Source organism: Urocampus carinirostris, chromosome 12 (genome assembly GCF_059441175.1).
Source record: "Urocampus carinirostris isolate Australia breed hairy pipefish chromosome 12, RoL_Ucar_1.0, whole genome shotgun sequence".
In the NCBI taxonomy this organism is placed as follows: Eukaryota; Metazoa; Chordata; class Actinopteri; order Syngnathiformes; family Syngnathidae; genus Urocampus; species Urocampus carinirostris.
The window spans coordinates 15,658,059-15,676,560 of NC_142360.1; the positions used below are offsets into that span (position 1 = coordinate 15,658,059).

The following is an 18,502-nucleotide window of genomic DNA, read 5'->3' on the forward strand; positions in this document are numbered from 1 at the left end:
AATTTCCTTTTAATTAATTGCATTACAAATTTACTTTGTTTTATGCCGCAGAACATTTTTTGCCGGTTAAGGGAAAACAGATGGGATTTCTGTTTTTTACACTCCAAAGAGTAACTGGAACAAAAAAATTAATAAATATGGTTTTGAAGTTAAGGCTCATTAACTCCTTAACTGCACACCTAAGGTCACCTTCTAAAGCCAACGCCTATGTTTGCCGTTTCAATCTAAGTGCAGCATGGAAGAGAGCAGCCACTGAACTCAACCGGGCTGCCCCGGGACAAAGCCAGCTCTGTTGTTGGCGGCCGTCCCCGTTCATGTGTTGCATGTTTCCTTTACTGGCTGCGGCACTCGGGACAGCCAATATGAGGGCTGCTAAAGGGAAAAGAGATGCTTGGAGCAGCCCAAAAAGGGGAAAAGGTGGCCTGTTCACTTTGCTAGCCTACAGCAGCTGGAACAAAGTCCAATGGTTCCATGAGCTTTGAAACCTGAGCACACAGCACAACCTATGCCAGAAACTGACATGCATGTTTTCTTGTTATTCCGTGTCATTTCTCCCCCAGATCCAGTTTTTGGCCAAGAGAAGTGACAGCAAAAATGCCCCACCCCCCACAAAGTTAAATCCTGGGACCCATTTCATTTTCAGTTAAGACTGCATGCTGATATTTCAAATGGATTCCAGCATTTTTCTTTACCCATCGTTGATTTATTTCATCAAGAAAAACAAAACTATTGTATAACAAGGTATCAAAAAAAATCCAAGGTTTGTACCTTTAACCTGACATTTATTTTTTACGACTCAACAAAATAAGATAGTGTAAAGATAACCAAACTGCTGTCAATCAGTTGCTCTCCTCTCACACATGTAAGATTAACACACGGCTCATTCCAGGTATTTTTCAAATATTTCATAGCTGAGCTCATTTCTGAAGTGTGCTTGTCTGAACAGGAAGCGTTTGCTTCAGAGAAAAGCAGAAATAAAAAATGTGTGATTGCTGTTCAGAGAAATGTAAAATGCTACAATGTATTTTTAAGCCACTACATTTTTCCAATTAATAAATAAGTCGTGTCCAAAATGTATTTTATATGGCCAATAAATTTCGCCCTGTTGACCTGAAAATTGGTTTTCAAGGCAAATCACTGCTTCTTTACACATTTCACACTCCTCTGAAGCACATTCTGTCTGTTTCCATCACCAGCATTCCTCCTCAGTTCTAGAAGATATCTAAAACTTACATGCTGAGAGACTTTTCTTCATATCTCCAAGTCTTTATGCTTAGTTTCACGAACACACTGTCAAAGTCACACCCATCAAAGTTTTGAGTCAGTGAGAGGGGGGAAAAAAAACATTATTCCAAGGAAAACAAGCATGATCAAAGGGTGTAAATACCAACAAAATTGCCCCTTTCTCATCTTTACACTAAAATATCAATGAGCATTCGTCACAACGGATGAGAGAGTGTATAATGCAAATAATGGATGTGAATAATTGACATAGTGAGCACTGAAATGTTAAAAAAAGGCGAGTAAGAATAATATCCTGGAAGGCGTAGCCGAGTAATGTGAGCTGAAAGGAAGCCATCATTGCATTAAGCAGCTTGCCACTCACTCAACAAGCACCTTGGTTATTGTGGCAACCAGGAAAAACAAGTGAGAGCTGAAAACACTGCAGAAGACTGAAATTGCTCACATTTTCATCCACACGCGCTCATATGCACATGAGGGTCGAGAAAGACTAGATGATAGTTTATCTAGTTGAGGGTCATTGGAAATTTTAAATGAACAAAATATTATGTTTCTGCTGACACCCAAAAATGGGGAGAGTGCTATTCCGAGATCAGTCTTTTGCAAAAAAATTATTTACAAACCCATTATTGGGCAATGGCCAGGAGAAGCAAACATTTATTTGTTTTTTCTTCATGCAGGACATTCACGGGATTGTTTTGTCTTCCACAAAGTCCGAACCGAATCTTTCACTGCACAACCTCGGAGTTGGGTGTTTATTAGTCCAACGGTCAGGTGTTCATTAGACTGCTAAGCAAAACCAGATGTGCATTCCAGCAAGGATTAATCAGGCGTGTCCTCCAATTGACAATGATTCTTGTGGAAAGAGGCTGCCATGAAAAGGCACTCATCTTTACTCTACATCTTGCAATACATAAATGTAATCAAACTTAATTTCTAAATCATGGACAAAAATGAGACCCATTAATAAAACTGAAGACCAACTGTGGGAAATAACAAGATGGACACAGTTGGGCCTGCGAATCATCACCATGTTAATTCAAGTTTAATTTATAATAAGCAACAAGGAGGACTATGCTGTCACCCACTGGGTATGGTTCATCTGGTGCATGCGTCTCGATTGCCCCAGTCATAGATACATCAAAACACACATGAGTGAAAAACATTGTTGCTAATGACACTCCTTCACTCAAGGAGCGCACAATCAGTACATTCTCCTTTTCAATTGTGCTGTACTTGCATATAGGGCTGCTGTCTCCAGAAGATACTACAACATTGCAACACATACGCCTGTAGATAAAAATTCTGAAATCACAGAAAGGAAATGAGTGTATTGTCACGTTTGGTGCGAGTAATTGTGGTTGGCGCCAGCAGGCCTGCAACCCTGTGTGATGATAACGTATAGACAATGCATGGATGAATGAATGGATAGTGAGCAGAGGTAAAATGGACTATTAAACGGAAATGCAACACTCAACGGAAGAAAAAAAATATTTTCGATTAGGTGGTATTTTAAGTGAATTAACAGATATAAACTGAACAGTATCATATGAAAACATTTTTATCTAAAAGAAAAGAGCTTTGTTCTGCACTGGACTTGTGGTGCATTCAAAGAGTCTGTACTTTCAATTACTCAAAAGATTCTGACGTCTGTTTTTTTTTAGTTAGGTTTAAGATGTTTGAAGTGTTTAAAATTATGTTTTTCAAATGGATTTCACTTGGTAAATACTAAAAGTATCACTATACTGGTTGCATGGTTAAGAAAACAAACCCATTGTGACCAGCAGTACATGCCAAAATGTCTAGAAGCTCCAAAAACTCAATTCAGCCAAACATATAGATTTAAGAAATAAAAGAACCTACAAGAGAGCCATGTTGAATGTCGGCTCTATGCCCTGAGGGGTTTAGGCACTGGTTGAACCTGATTTACCCGCCACCATGACCCAAAATGAAAACCATATGACTTCATCCAGAGCAGGTCAAGCGCTCAGGTGTTTATGATTTCACCCCTGATAACGTCCCTGATGACAAATTTCAGCTAAGGTCAGGGGTTGGCCACTAAAAGCTAATGGCTGACAACAAAAACCCATTCAAATATGGGAACCACTATTGTTACGTACGTACGCACACGCCATAACATCTCACCTCTCCTTGGACTCTCGTGGTTGAAGAGGATCCCATTCACTGCAAACATGTTGTAGGCCTCTCTGAAGTTAATCACAATCCAGTAGGCGTACAATTTAGCTGCGCCTTCATGAGTTGCAATGAGAGAGATGGAGAAAATACAGAAAGATCAAAGTCGGTTTACATTGTGTGGGCTAGTAGATTTGGCCTGGTACTGGTAAGCTACTGTTTCAAAGTCTCCATGACAACCTTACTGTTTTCCCGAGGTTAAATGATAAGCAGATCAGGCGGTATTTGCCCCCCATGAAGCTTTGGCTAAAGTGAGTTTAATAGTGAGTTTAAACGACTTTGCTTTCGCGCCCATGTGCGCATCTGTGCATGCATCTACGTGCTGGAAACGATTGCCTGGTGGTGTGAATATAAAGGCGCCTTTGTTTTGTTGAGAGCCACTCCAGCCTTCTGTTCAAAATTTGGCCTCAGGTTATATGGAGAGCTAAAAAGCTGCCGTGGGCCCTGTGCGCTGAATTACTAGTGCCCCGCCCCTATATGCCTCCTCCTTCCCTTCATAACCACCAAGAACACAGATGAGCAGAACACATTACTAATTGTTGTTTATCTGAACACGGCACCCGATTACTGGAAAAACATACCGTAGGGCGAACGAGGGTAAAAGGGCGTGGCTTCCGTCTGTGGGATTTCCTGGACTTTGCCGTACAATTCGCTGGTGGAGGCCTGATAAAACTTGACGCTGTTGGTCAAGCCGCATGTCTTGATGGCATCCAAAAGACGAAGAGTTCCCACACCGTCCACGTTGGCTGTGTACTCAGCCAGTTCAAAGGAGATCTGGACACCAAAAACAACCCGCATCCGTATATGAAGTTTAAAAAAGACACAAAACCATAAAACACGAAGACAAGTACTCCCCCCTGAATGCTACATTGAAAAATAAAAGCAAAATTACCCACAACTGTGCTATATGTGCAGAACATCTGTCTCACTGTGAGTAAAATGTTTAAAAACTGGCTTCAGACATTCCTGTGTGTAGTTTTCATGTTTTCCTCATTTGCGTGGGTTTTCCCCTGGTAGCCCAGTTTCCACTCAGATTCCCGAAACATGCATTTGAAGTTCACTGAGGGCTCGCACACAGAATAGACTCTTGATCACCTTCGACTTATGGGTCGACGGACATCTAATAATGATTACATTAGAACATGACTAGGCAACTTAATGTTCGAGTGGGCAGCCGTTTTTTCAGTTTTTCTAGGTGCTACGGGGTGGGCAGGGGGAGTCACATAAATATATTTTCTGAACAAATATATGATAAAAATGTTCTTCTTAATCTAGACGAAATATTGTGAGTATATGATTCCGGAACATTAATGTTGAACCCGATCTTCCCTCTCCTGACTCTTGATTAATGTGATTTAAATAAACATGACCTTAAAAAGTTTGACATTTGATTTTAAAAAGACTTTAGGAAAACTATGCACAAGTTTATAGACAATTTTGACAGTTTATGGTCACAGCCTAGTCTAAGTTGCTCATTATGTGTTGTATTATTAAAAAAGGTAAACATTACTTTGCTGTACTTTTCCAAAAAGGTGATTTTGCGGTAATCATTTTAATACCATTTGATAGATTCAAAATATAGTGTATGTAGGGATTCAATTAAATAAGTGTGCCTTGACTCCAAAAAAGGCAGCAAGATCAAACTACAACAAGATTATTCTTGTATTCTTAAAATCGAAAAATGCCATTTTCCTTTGACTGTTCTGATAGTGTGGAACCCACCAAATGAACCAGAAGAATTTGCCTTCATGCAAGATGTGCCCTATGCAAATACAACTGAAGACCCAAAGACATCAACAAGGAGGACAGCACAAATTGTGGGTCCAGGTCATGTGACAGTGGAAAAAGTCTAACAAGACCTTAACGAAAATGCAAAGGGAGGTCACTTTAACTTCACATGAGCTCAGCTTGATCAACAACTCACAAGAACATTGCAAAGGTATCAGTTGGACAATGTATGTGAGTGCTCTTGCCAAAGTCCTATGGAGCTAATAACATGTTTCACACAGCTTCTGGCACTTTATTGATATGAAAAGCCCATTTAAAGATCGACCAACTGCAAGTACAGTGCATATATAGGAGAGTGTGTGCAACATATGGTTTGTGCATTGATGAACAAGGTGCCAGCTTGTTCAAAAGCACAAAACAGGACACAGAGGCAAAAAGGCTCTCAGATTGAGGCGACTAACACCTGCAGTTAAGTCAAAGGGTCGTACCAAGGAAATGTTTTGGCCCATGAGTGTTTCTCCATCAACACTGCACAGGCAGCCAAATATTTATGAGAACGAAGAACACTGGGCCTCGCTGTACTGCTTGGTACGACTCAAAAGGTCCTGCACGCATGCCAACTTTTGATCAGTTTAATTTATGCACACTGCATGCGACCACCAATTTTTAAAGCCATCAAAACAGTATTTACATCCCTAGTGAGATATGAATTTGTGTATTTGGATCATGAAATCAATTGGGGAACTTGAACTTTGGTCAGCTCATTTTCCAAATGTCCTCATAAAGCAATGTGAATAACACATTTATTTTCCACCAGACAGGTTAGTTATCTGCAGACACATGAATGCTGAAGGGCAGTGGGACAGAGTGAATGTACGTGTCAAACTGGAGTGCTCAACTACGACTTAACTAGACTTCAAACACAAAGAAAGGCATGCTCTCATCCTTGTGTTTTGTGAAGTATGCTTAACTCTGTGTAACACACTATTACAAAACTAACTTAGGTACATATCACTTTCACAAACTGGAATTGTTGCACCAAATTCCAGAAATCTTAAGCCACATGGGTGTGTGCAAGCTTTTGCAGCTATGGTGATGACCAAATACAGTCATACACACAAAAACGCGATGACAAAAGATGTGAGGATGGTGTGCACCCGATCTTGAAATGCAGGCGCAGCATTTGTTTGGGCAGGTAGTTTCACTTGAAGACTGCCTGTCAAAGTCAGTATTCATCTATCAAGTGTGGAAAGCCCCTGTCTGGCTTCAAGTGCTATATTCCCTCTGCCACTTATCTTTTATTTTCATCATTATCATTCTTTTGTGATGCATCACTACAAGAAAGTGGATTCTTATTGACCTTAAAGCTGTACCGTGTGCAAATATCTGGGCTTTTTTTTCCACTTATTAAAAAATTAACGAACCATATTTATTTGTGTGTAATGTCTTTTTAACCATTTTTTTTTTTAATTTGGGTGCACATTATACACAAGGTTTTACAACAGTATATTACCCTATTTGTGCATTATAGCTGACTACAATCACAAAAAATTGGATGACACAGGAGTTTAACCCGGGTCGCAGCGGTGAGAGGACCAAATCCTATCACATGTTTAATACAAAAAGGCATTTAATTTTATCTTATTACAATATTTTTATTCACAGTACCAGAGACGAATATTATAGAATGGACGAAAAAAGATTAAAAAAAAACAACAAAGCACGAGATGGAAAACAACTCCATGCTGTATCTGATGATGAATCAGACTTGAATCGGACATAAAATACGTTGTAAATTTTGTGTTGATATTGTGTTCACAGATTACGTCAAAAGTAAATGATTTTAATCATTGTTGCACATGTTAAAAACGTCTGTCACTTACAATGCTTAGTTTGAGCTGAGAAAAAGGTAAAAATAATGTTATCCAAATTTTAATAAAAAATTAGGGCTGCGCAATATACACGAGTGCTCTATACACAAATAAAAACAGTAGCTTTTCAGAAGGGATACTCCTTCCAAATTTCTAACTGGGTTCAAGGTCTGCCTTCTGTACAGCATATATGTGGAAATTTAACTTTCTACGACTTTCTTGCATTAGCGAATCCAAATTCAATTTCTTGCATAAACCTGTAGAGGTCTTAAATGTAATAAGACAGCTTTATTGTGATTAATGGACACTGTGGCTTTGTAATGGCGTAAAAAATGTCAACTCAATTTCATATAATTCTTCAATGCACTCTCTACTAACTATGATTGAATGCTATATTTTCAATACCGTAAAAACGATTGAGCAAGCAAGAAATGTATACAAACAACTTCTTATGTAAAACCGCCCATGTCGATTAGCTGACATTGAGCAGACCAGACCTCTGCCCCAATATTTTCAGATCTATACTCTTCTTTGATAGCTGGGCCACGTGCTTAAGGTCATTGTCCTGCTGAAAGATGAAACAATACCCCAGGGTAAGGTCAAGACTGCTGAGAAGAATTTTTGACCTGGGATGCCTTTGCACATTGTTGCCTTCAACTTCCTCCAGACTTCTAGAGGTCAGCTAGGTCCTTGCCGCTGCAACCACCATATGGGGAGTATCGCAGATGGCCAGGTGCTTCCTCCAAACATGACATCTGCCATGCACCCCAAATTGTTCAACCTTTATTTAAAGATACCTCACATGCACGGATGACAGTTTATTCATGGCAAATTTTGAGGGTGCGTATTACACATTGCGCAAAAGCAAACAAGAAATAGAAACGTGAGGAATTTTTTTAAGTATATATTATATATAGCTGATAGTTGTGGATGGGCTCAAGCAACCCCGCGACCCTAGTGAGGATAAGGGGTACAGATGATGGATGTAAATGAGATGGTTTTTATTCGAAGTTTTAACGTGATGAGAAGTGAATTAACTATCAATGTGAGCACCTGGAATTCTTAGTGCAGTGGTTAGCACATTCGCCTAACATGCGAAAGGTACCCAGTTCGAGACCGGATGAAAACATATGTTGGCTTAGAGAGGGATGGGCATCACCAGTCTTTACTGGCCCAATACACAACACAGGAAATGGTGCACCCTATGACCCTAGTGGTTAAGGGATTCAATCAACTACCCACCCACCACTTAAAAGGTGGATCAAGGTAGTCAGTAATTTCCGGACTATAAGCCACAATTGTTACACAAATTCGGCTTATGCATAACTTTTTCTTGTTTTTAGCACCGTCTGATTTGTTTTGCTGCTGTTTTCTGCTATGTTAAAGTACCCATTGTTGCTGCATCTTGGTGAATTTTAACAGTGTGTGTTTTTTAACCAGCCCACATAGCGCTACTTTACTTGTGTTGCTGTTTCTTGGCGCCTTTTCCACATGTGTGTTATTAAAATTTTGAAAACCTTCTGTGTACCATCTTTCTTTGTCAATATCTCGTGTGTTTCATTGTGGGCACATGCGCCCTAAAGTCAGGAGTGGGCTATGTATGTGCAAAATATTTTTTCCTACAAACAAACTTATTGGGTAAAGCGTATAGTCAGGTGCGGCTTGTAGTCCAGAAATATGGAGATTGGTGCAGAGAAGTTAAAAACTGTGATTGATACAATTGTCTGAAATGATTAAAACATGATTCAATGAGAATAATCAGAGATATCACACTCCCTGAACGATAAACATGAAAACATGAAATGTTTATTGAAGGTATTGTTGGATACATTAATCAAAACATGACACAAAAAAAAACTAATGCTGAGAGTGAGCATGGCCAAATATGGTCACCTTACGCCCCCTCCCCTAAGAAAATTTGACAAATCTATTTCTGCCAACCTTTGCTTAAAGGTTTGCACCATATTTGCAATAATAACCCAGTCAGGCAAAAAATTCCAAATTTTTGGTAACCTGAAAGAAATAAAGTTTCCATGCAAGTTGCTGGTAGGTCTAGGCACCCGTAACTTATATCCGTGACCGAGGAAACCATCTACACGACAGAACTCAAAGAATTGATCAAAAGGCACATCGATCATTCCATGCAGTACTTTGAACACAAAAATTCAATCAAATCGAATTCTGCGGAGCTCCAAAAAGTCCAAGTTCAGTCTTTGTAGTCTTTCCGGACATGACAAGTTGTGCATCCCAGGTATCCGCTTCGTATACCGACGTTGAACTCCTTCCAGTAGGTTAATGTCCTTGAGTAAGTAAGGGTTCCACACAACGCTATTATATTCTAACATCAGTCTAACATAAACGCAAAACATTCGAACGAAGAATGCTGGGTTCTTGTTGTAAAAGTGTCTGTAAATGTTTGAAGCTATGTTATTGGCTTTGTTGGTAATTCTGGCGATATGCGTGATAAACTTTAGGTTTGAAGTAAGAGTGACACCCAGATCCTTATGTTCAGTAACAACATGCAAATCATGATTATTAATGTTATACAGCGGAACAGAACCATGAAAAAAACGACTGTGCTAATAATAATAATAATAATTATAATTTCCTTTGTATTGTCATTCTTTGTAACAATGTACACAGAACGAAATGTCGATACACCTGACCCGTTGTAGCGAATCGATGCAACCGCAGCCAGAGGGCGCCGCCATTATACCAATTAGGTATGTCTCGGTCGAGGCGCGAACCAGCGACCTCGCAGTCTCAAAGCGGGCACACTACCATCTAGGCTACTGAGCTGGTAAGCATTTATGAGATGACAGTTGCCACTGTTTGGACCAAAGAAAAACTGATTTAATGTCATTTTGGAGAGAATCAATTGTTCCTGCAACCTGGGTTTTTGGTAAGAAAGCCGACAGTTTAGCATCATCGGCAAAAATTGAGATGTCACTACTTTGAATGGCCTCAGGTAGGTCGTTCACAAAAAAACAGAAATAATAATGGTCCTAGTACTGAGCCCTGCGGTACCCCACTACAAACGTCCGACCACGCTGAAAGAACATTATCAATTTTTACGCATTGTTTACGATTTGACAAATATGCAGTTATCCATTCAAGCAGTTTTCCACTAATACCATAGCATTTCAGTTTTTTTAAAAGCTTGTCATGAGACACTTTATCAAAAGCCTTGCAAAAGTCTAAGTAAACAACATGACCAGCCATATTGTGAACAAAAAACATACTGGTAATATTATTCAAATGAGCTATCAAGTTAGTCATGGTAGAATGTCCGGACCTAAACCCATGTTGCTTAAACGTAAAAAGATTGTGCTCCTGTATAAATTTCCATATGGCATCTGAGATAATTTTCTCAAACACTTTACAGACGCAGCTAGTCAAGCTAACTGGTCTATAGTTGGCTGCACTTGTTGTGCTACCCCCTTTAAAAATGTGAATCCTCAAAATATCTAGAAAACAGGTAAAATAATGGTTCACATAAAAAGTCAGCTAGCTTTTTAAGCAAGAAATTTTGAATTTTGTCAGGGCCGGCTGAAAATTTGCTGGGAAGTTTTATCAAGTATTTATGAATTAACTCCTTTGAAAGTTCCACAGAATTCAGAACAGCTGAAGTTCCTCTGGGAAAGTCGGGTGAAACACCATTGTCATGACCAAAAACACTGGCATACTGATCATTTAATATACGGACATTATCAGCATTATCAGTAGCAACGGTACCGTCAGATGCCTTCAGGTTGGGAATAGATGCCCTAGAACATAGTTTACGGTTGATGTATGAAAAGAATTTACGAGTATTAATAGCCTCTAAAACTTTATTTTCCTCAGCCACCCTTTCCCGCCTGATGGCCCTCCGCAGTTCCCTTGAAGCATCTTGATAACTTTCCAAGTATACGTTTATAAAGCTTGTGAATAAACTGCTTTCATCTATGCAATTCAGCTATATCCCGGTTGACGTGAGGTGTAACAGCAACTGAGGGTACGTATACAGATATCAAAGTGTAAACAACAAATTTAAATATTGCCCACATTTCTTCAATATTCCCACAATTATCAAATAAGAGATACCAGTTGACACTGGACAGAAAGTATCTCATGCCATGTAGATCACGGTCTTTAAAATTTATGTAATTCTGACAACCCAGAGCACTCATAATCAATGTAGTGCTTGCAGTGGCTACATTGAATCATCGCTCCATGGTCCACGGCACTGCAAAAACATGGCTTAGAGACTGCCTTTCGAGGCGCCATATCGAATAAATCAAAAACTCAGTTAAATTATTGAGCAAAACAAAACAAAAACTTCGACTTGACTTCAAAATATCGCATTTAGGACCCGCCGCATTTAGCGTGCACTTGCGTGCCACTTCCGCGTTCCGTCGAACAGGCCTAGGTCGATAACATGAAGAAAATTCCCCATTTTAGGCAACTGCTCCCACCCACCTCCATCTTTAGGTTAGAACAGGAGAATAGGGCTTGAAATGTCGGCTCAAACCCCTTGCCGCAGAGCTTGTCTTTTCGGGAGCCGAAAAGGAAATACCCGACAGCTTCCTTCAGCTATCAAGGGAAACCCTTTCTCTCTGCCAGGTAGGACAGCAAAGAAGCGTATCCTCCCTTCTACCCCATAGACCACAACTGTGAGAAGAGAAAGCAATGTTACCTGGAAAAGATGCTTGAAATTGAAAAATAACACGTACATAATGATTGTCTCCCTGAGGAAAACATTTATCACAAAAGCATTTCTAAGAACTTAAATAACCTTTAAAGATACACTGCTGTGTGGACAGACAATTGACAGACAACAATCTGCCCAGGGGAGAAACAAGGGAAGATTTGAGCTGACCCCTACTCTCCCACGATCCATCGACAACCTGCTTCAACCGCAAGTTCAACCTCTGGCTGCCCAGCTGTTTGCTCTAGAAAACACTTTTGATTCACAAACACATACACAGAAGTATTTGAATGTTACTATTTGAAAAGTGTACTAATTTGCACTCTAGTCCAAAACAGCTGAAATACAAATCAGAGAGTTGGTCATATAGAATTCTAGGGCTTGGGGATTTTTTTCTGTCCACATATCCTCTTCCTCTAACTAACCATTGACTAGCACAGCAGGAACAGCAAAAAAAAAAAAAACAAATTTCTTCCAACCACGAGTTGCCCGGCCCAGGTCACCTTACGCATCAACTGCATGGGAGCGGATATTAACACAGGCTCACAGAGATCCATTCAAAGACTTGCATATGAAATCTCTTCCACAATACGGACACCTTCATCTCCATATTCCAATACCAGCACTCACATCCCATCTGTTTGAGATAAAGGAAAACTTGTCTCAAACAATTTTTTGGTTGCTTTCCAAAAGGCAACATGGCGTAGAAATCAGCTTATAATATTCAGACTTAAACAAACATTACCTACAACAAAACAAGACCCAACCAGCCCATGTTTGCTTTTACTTGATATCAGCCAAAAATTCGAATCACAACACTGACACCTGCGCAACTTGTGTCTCGTCTGGAAATCTGACAGCAGCCATCAAGATGCACATGCAGAAATGAGAGCTTCCATTGTGTCAGTGACAATCTCAAACAACGCTTTCCCTTGTAAGCAAACAGCATACCGCAATGAGACTCTTGGGGCCGCACCAAAATAAGCCCTGACACACGCTCGGCTAATCGCAAGCACAAAATATATTTATGCATTTGTTCGCAACATTCCTGATATAAACCAGCCTAACAAAAACAAAACATTTTTAAAGAGGAACCACAACAGGACAATTTTCAGAAATATTAAATGAACATAGACAGTAAATATATATTTTTAAAGAACTCGTCATGTATTATTACCATTGGAAATTATTGGTATGCATTTAGTGTTTTTTTATTAATTAAAATTATAATGTATTTTATGTATTTGAATAGAATCGAATATCATAAAATAAAATTTATCGTCATTGTAACAGGTCAAATGCTCAACAAAATTAGAAAATGCCATTCTGATGGTGCAATACATTTTACAAGATAAAATACCACAGTTTAAATAACAAATTAAGGGTAATGAGGGTATAAATAAGTTATATTAAATAAAAATAAACACATTGATTTAATTTATTGAACTTGGATTACCTCATGTGCTGTCCCTTATTAAGGTTTCTTCCTTTTCTTTATGCTGAGGTTTTTGAATTTTTCCTTGCCCTCATGTAGGTTTTAGATCAGGGCATGGTGTAAATATAGTCTGTGAAGCCCTTAGACTCCTTGTGATTAAGGGCTATACAAATAAATAAGACTTGACTTGACATTATAATTCATATCTTTGTATTGTTATTTCATTTTCCAACTTTATTGTATTATTTTTGTACAACACTTTTAAGGCAATAATTTGTTCATACAAAGATTCATATAATTGAAGTTGACATTGGAAAAAGTTGTTTATCGTAATCATTGTCATCATAACTATTAACACTACAAGCAATAATATGAAATCTTACCATATTGACAGAAAATGTTCTGCAGTTATGTCCATTGTTTTGTATTTTTAAAGTAAAATAGGAGCATTTGTTGTTAAAATAAGAAATCTTGTCTTTTATTTAGCAGATGGTAGGTAGTTTTACTTATTCTTCGTATTTTTTTTGTAATCATGGTAGAAAATATTATATTCCATCTACTAGATAAGGTGCTCATATTGCTCATTTTGAGGATTTTTTGCTTTCAATACAAAAAGTAAATATCTTTATATGAGAAAATAAAATATACTTTTTGTATATTATACTCTACAAATGGAATATGTTTATGTTTTTATATTTTTGCAATCTATAATTATAGCATCAGAAATTGGGATGACAAATTTGTCTCAATTTCCAGACTTGGAGTTTAGAATTTAGGTCCCAAGGGAGACAAGCGCAATAGCTCATTGCTGCCATCTATCTGCCAAACTACGGATGAGCAGTTTCTTTGCGTTCCTCGTAACTGGTTTTAGAAAATCTGATTTTGTTATGTGATAGAATGCATGGTTTTTATTTGTTGACCTTTTCCTGGGCAGCGAGAACACACACCCATCACGAACATTTGCTGGGAGAAAAAGAAAGAATTGACTGACTCATGAATGCGGCAACAGTTCTGACCCGAAAAGGGCAACCACAATACATTCCTTGACTCTCTCAACAGAGAAAACGCAGACATGTTTCCCTTGGCACAAAAGAGCTCATTCTTGAGTGAAAGTTCATTTTCAAAACTTAGTCCACCTTTCTTGTGTTAACCTTTTAATAAGAGCTACACGACCTATTTCATAAAACTGTCACTGAAGTGACAATAAACCAGCAATGTAAATACAATGTACCAGATAGTTGAGGGTTTAATTCAGGGTTTTCTTGAAGTATTTCTGGTCTTACAAGCGCCAGAAGAAAAAAAATCCAGAGCGAAGACTATTAGGCCACTCCAAGCGGGCCCCTTAAATGAGTGTCAATAAAAATAAGCGTCAAAAGGGATTCTCGGCAATGCAGAAAAGATGACGCTGCTTCTTTCCAGCAGACACTTGTTTTTTTTTATGGGCGACTGATCTTTTTCTCCTTGAGAACAGAAATGAACCACGCTACTTCACCCTTGCTTCAACAGCACTCGATTGTACAAAGGTAACCTGGGAGTTGTCTCTGGTTCGTAGGAAAACAAACGCTGAAGAGCAGGAAAGTTGTAAGTGCATGACTTGGGTGGTTCTGCTGTTGATATTGTTTTATGAACATACAAACCAACCCTCTGATATCATTAGAGTATTTTTCAGGTCTAAAGACCTAATATGTTCAGTTCAGTTCAGTTCAGAAAATGTATAGTCATTGTCAAAGAACAACAAAATTTCGTTTGGGGCATCCAGACATCCATTCACAGTTAAAAGAAAATGCAAAGATCCATAATCTCATCTCATCTCATTAGCCGTACCGCTTATCCTCATTAGGGTCGCGGGGGGGCTGGAGCCCATCCCAGTCATCTTCGGGCAGTGGGCAGGGGACACCCTGAACTGGTTGCCAGCCAATCGCAGGGCACACAGGGACAGACAACTCATTCGCTCATTCACACCTAGGGACAATTTGGACCGGCCAATTCACCTGAAATGCATGTTTTTGGAACGTGGGAGGAAACCGGAGTGCCCGGAGGAAACCCACGCAAGCACGGGGAGAACATACAAACTCCGCACAGAAAGTCTGGAGCTGGATTTGAACCCACGACAGGTTCCCATGACATGAACTGTGCCGCACAAGCGCTAACCACTGCGCCGCCGTGCTGCCCAAGATCCATAATATAGATTAAAAAAACAATACCCTTAAATAATCCAATATAAAAATTAAAATAAAAAAGCGGACATGGTAACATAAATCAGTCAATGTTCATGTGCAATTGTGTCCGACAGTCATCATTGTTCACTCTAGAATTATGATAGAAAGAAGTGGTGCGTAATGATTGAGGACTCCAGTAGTGCAACCAGTTCAGTTATTGTCAGAAGGTGGGTGTGATTGATGTCAAGTCAAGTCAAGTCATGTTTGTTTGTATAGCCCTTAATCACAAAGAGAATCAAAAGGCTGCACGGATCAAAGACTATAGCAAACTATTATTACAGACTATTAACCTACATGAGGGCAAATTATACACATATTATCAACATAAAGTATAGGTTATTCATACGCTATAGAGTAAAAATGTGTTTTAAGTTTGAATTTAAACATTTCCACTGAGGTTGCAGATTGAATCTCAGGAGAAGAGCATTTCACAGCACCAGGGCCCGGATGGAGAACGCTCTTGGACCTGCAGATCTCTTCTTGGCTCTTGGGATCACTAGTAGACCAGCGTTTTCAGAGCGAAGGCTCCGGACCGGAGCATAGGGGGAAATTAAATCTGAAAGATATGAGGGAGCAAGTCCATGTATGATTTTGTATAATACCAACAGAACCTTAAAATCACATCTTAAACTGACAGGGAGCCGATGCAGATTAGCTAAAATCGGAGTATTGTAATGTGATCAAACTTTCTTGTCTTAGTTAAAAGCCTCGCTGCAGCATTTTGTACCATCTGAAGGCTCTTGATTTTGGACTTCGGGAGACCGGAGAGTAGTGCATTACAGTAATCGAGACGAGAAGTAATAAACGCGTGAATTATAATCTCTGCATCTGACTGAGACAGCATAGGACGAATTTTAGCAATGTTGCGAAGATGGAGGAAAGCTGTTCTAGTAATATTATTCACGTGTGTTTAAAAGGACGGATCAGGGTGAAATATGACACCTACATTTTTAACTCAGACATTCTGGGTGATCTTAAATTTGTCAATCTTCAGAGCAGTTTTTGAGAACAAGTCACATCATTTAGATGGACCAATAACTAACATTTCGGTCTTTTCAAAGTTAAGGTGCAAGAAGTTGAGTGTCATCCACTCTTCTATCTCAGTGAGGCAGGCCTCCAAATTTCCACAATTTAGTGTGGCAGATTCCTCTATCGGAAGATAAAGTTGAGTGTCATCTACGTAGCAATGGAAACTGATATTATACTTGTGAATAATATCACTTAATGGAAGCATGTAAATGCTGAAAAGAATGGGGCCAAGTACTGAACCCTGCAGAACACCACAGGTAACACTAAAGGGCTCAGATGTCATTTCACCATATTTAACAGTGCGTCCTATCTGAGAGGTAGGATCTGAACCATAAGAGGACGGTTCCTGAGAGACCAATCCATTTTCCCAACCGTTCTAGTAAGATATTAAGGTCCACAGTGTCAAAAGCAGCACTAAGGTCCAGCAGCAGAAAGAGTGATGAAGCGCCAGAGTCCATTGCCAGTAGAAGATCATTGGTTAACTTAATCAGGGCTGTCTCAGTAGAGTGGTTAGCCCTGAATCCTGATTGCATTGATTCAAAAAGATTGTTATTGGAAATAAAATCATTCAGGTGCTGTGCCACAACTTTTTCAAGTACTTTAGAAAGAAACGTTAGGTTTGACACAGGTCTATAATTACATAAGCTTTCTGGAACATGGTTGGGTCATTTCAGTGTAGGTTTCATAACAGCAAACTTAAAAGCCGCTGGAACTACACAGGAGGAGAGTGATATGTTTATAATATTTAGACCTGAAGGTCCAAGGATCCCAAAAAGACCTTTAATCAGCAAACCCGGAAGCGGGTCAAACAGGCAAGTCGTCGGTTTGGCTGTATTCACCACCTATTTAAGATTATCGAGTGACAGATCACTAAATCGGGAAAAATTCCCTGGACAGCCACCATGTCGCGCATCTATAGATTTGCGTTGATCTTCTTATTAAGGGAGACCATAGAGTCATGGGCTGAATGGGTCGAACTATCTGGGATAATCTGTTGCTTCGTTAGCAATGCTACAGTGTCGAACAAGATTTTGGGGTTATTGTTTTGTGCCGCAATCACCTTCGAAAAATAGGCCTATTTTGCGGGGGCAAGGGCTGCTTTAGACTTTATAGACTTGTCACACCAGGTTTGAAGGAAAACCTTAAGCTTGGTAGCGCGCCATTTTCTTTCAGATTTCCTGCATTCTTGTTTAAGCGATCTAGTTTAATCAGTAAATCAAGGCGTGCGTCCTTTAGGTCGTGATTTAAGTCGTATGGGCGCTACTGAATCCAGGACACTAGCCAGGGTAGCATTAAACTCATTCAGGAGTGAGCCAATAGAGCCTTTACATAAAGGAAACGACGCAACTACTCCTGAAAGAAGATCAGAGAGCTTGGAAACTATGCCAGTGCTTATATTGCCTCTGCATAATACTACATTTAGCCAGCACCTCAAATGTAACTAAATAATGATCAGAAATAACGGTAGTACACGGTAACACAGTCATGTTTGAGGTTGAAACTCCTCGAGTCAGAACCAAGTCTAGCGTGTTTCCATTTTTATGAGTCGGCAAATCAACCAGTTGATTAAAACCAAATGTATCAATTAGAGACGGAAACGCAACCGTAAGTGAACTGAGTGGGAAGTTCATATGAATGTTAAAGTCCCCCATACAGAGTTCAATAGCCTTATAGCCTGTGGATATGCTAGTTTATGTGGTTAGTAATTCCCAGTTTACCTTGACGTGACTCTGTGCACCCAGGTTGTAGACTTCCGTCGGTTTGACTTCATTGATGATCTTCACTAGACATGTGCTATCTGTCAGGTCACCATAGTGCAGTTTCATATCTGCCCAGAAAAAAAACAAAGAACATTCGCGCATATAAAATAATTTAAATGTGTATTTTTATTCTGTATCAGAAAAAATTGCATCAGATCTGGGTATAAAAAATGTAAAGGACACTGTAGCTCTTGGTTCATATAGATTATTCTTTTTTTGGAAAAGCACCTCCACAATGCTGTAGAAAATAGGTTACATATTCATAAACAATATACTTGCATGTACAGCTGTTTTTTTTTAGGTTTTTTAATGATAATGAACGCAGAAAAGATACTTAC

The 18,502-nt window shown here is 39.3% G+C and overlaps 1 protein-coding gene across 1 annotated transcript in view; it reads right to left on the reverse strand.

Moving 5' to 3' along the window:
• gmds (GDP-mannose 4,6-dehydratase) overlaps positions 1-18,502 on the reverse strand; it is a 114,384-nt gene that overhangs the window by 84,661 nt on the left and 11,221 nt on the right. Inside the window, exons 4-6 of the mRNA XM_088349509.1 lie at positions 18,123-18,232; positions 4,017-4,209; positions 3,388-3,492 (exon numbers count right to left, since the gene is read on the reverse strand). Coding sequence (XP_088205635.1) covers positions 3,388-3,492; positions 4,017-4,209; positions 18,123-18,232 — 408 coding nt within the window. The remainder of the gene's footprint in view (positions 1-3,387; positions 3,493-4,016; positions 4,210-18,122; positions 18,233-18,502) is intronic.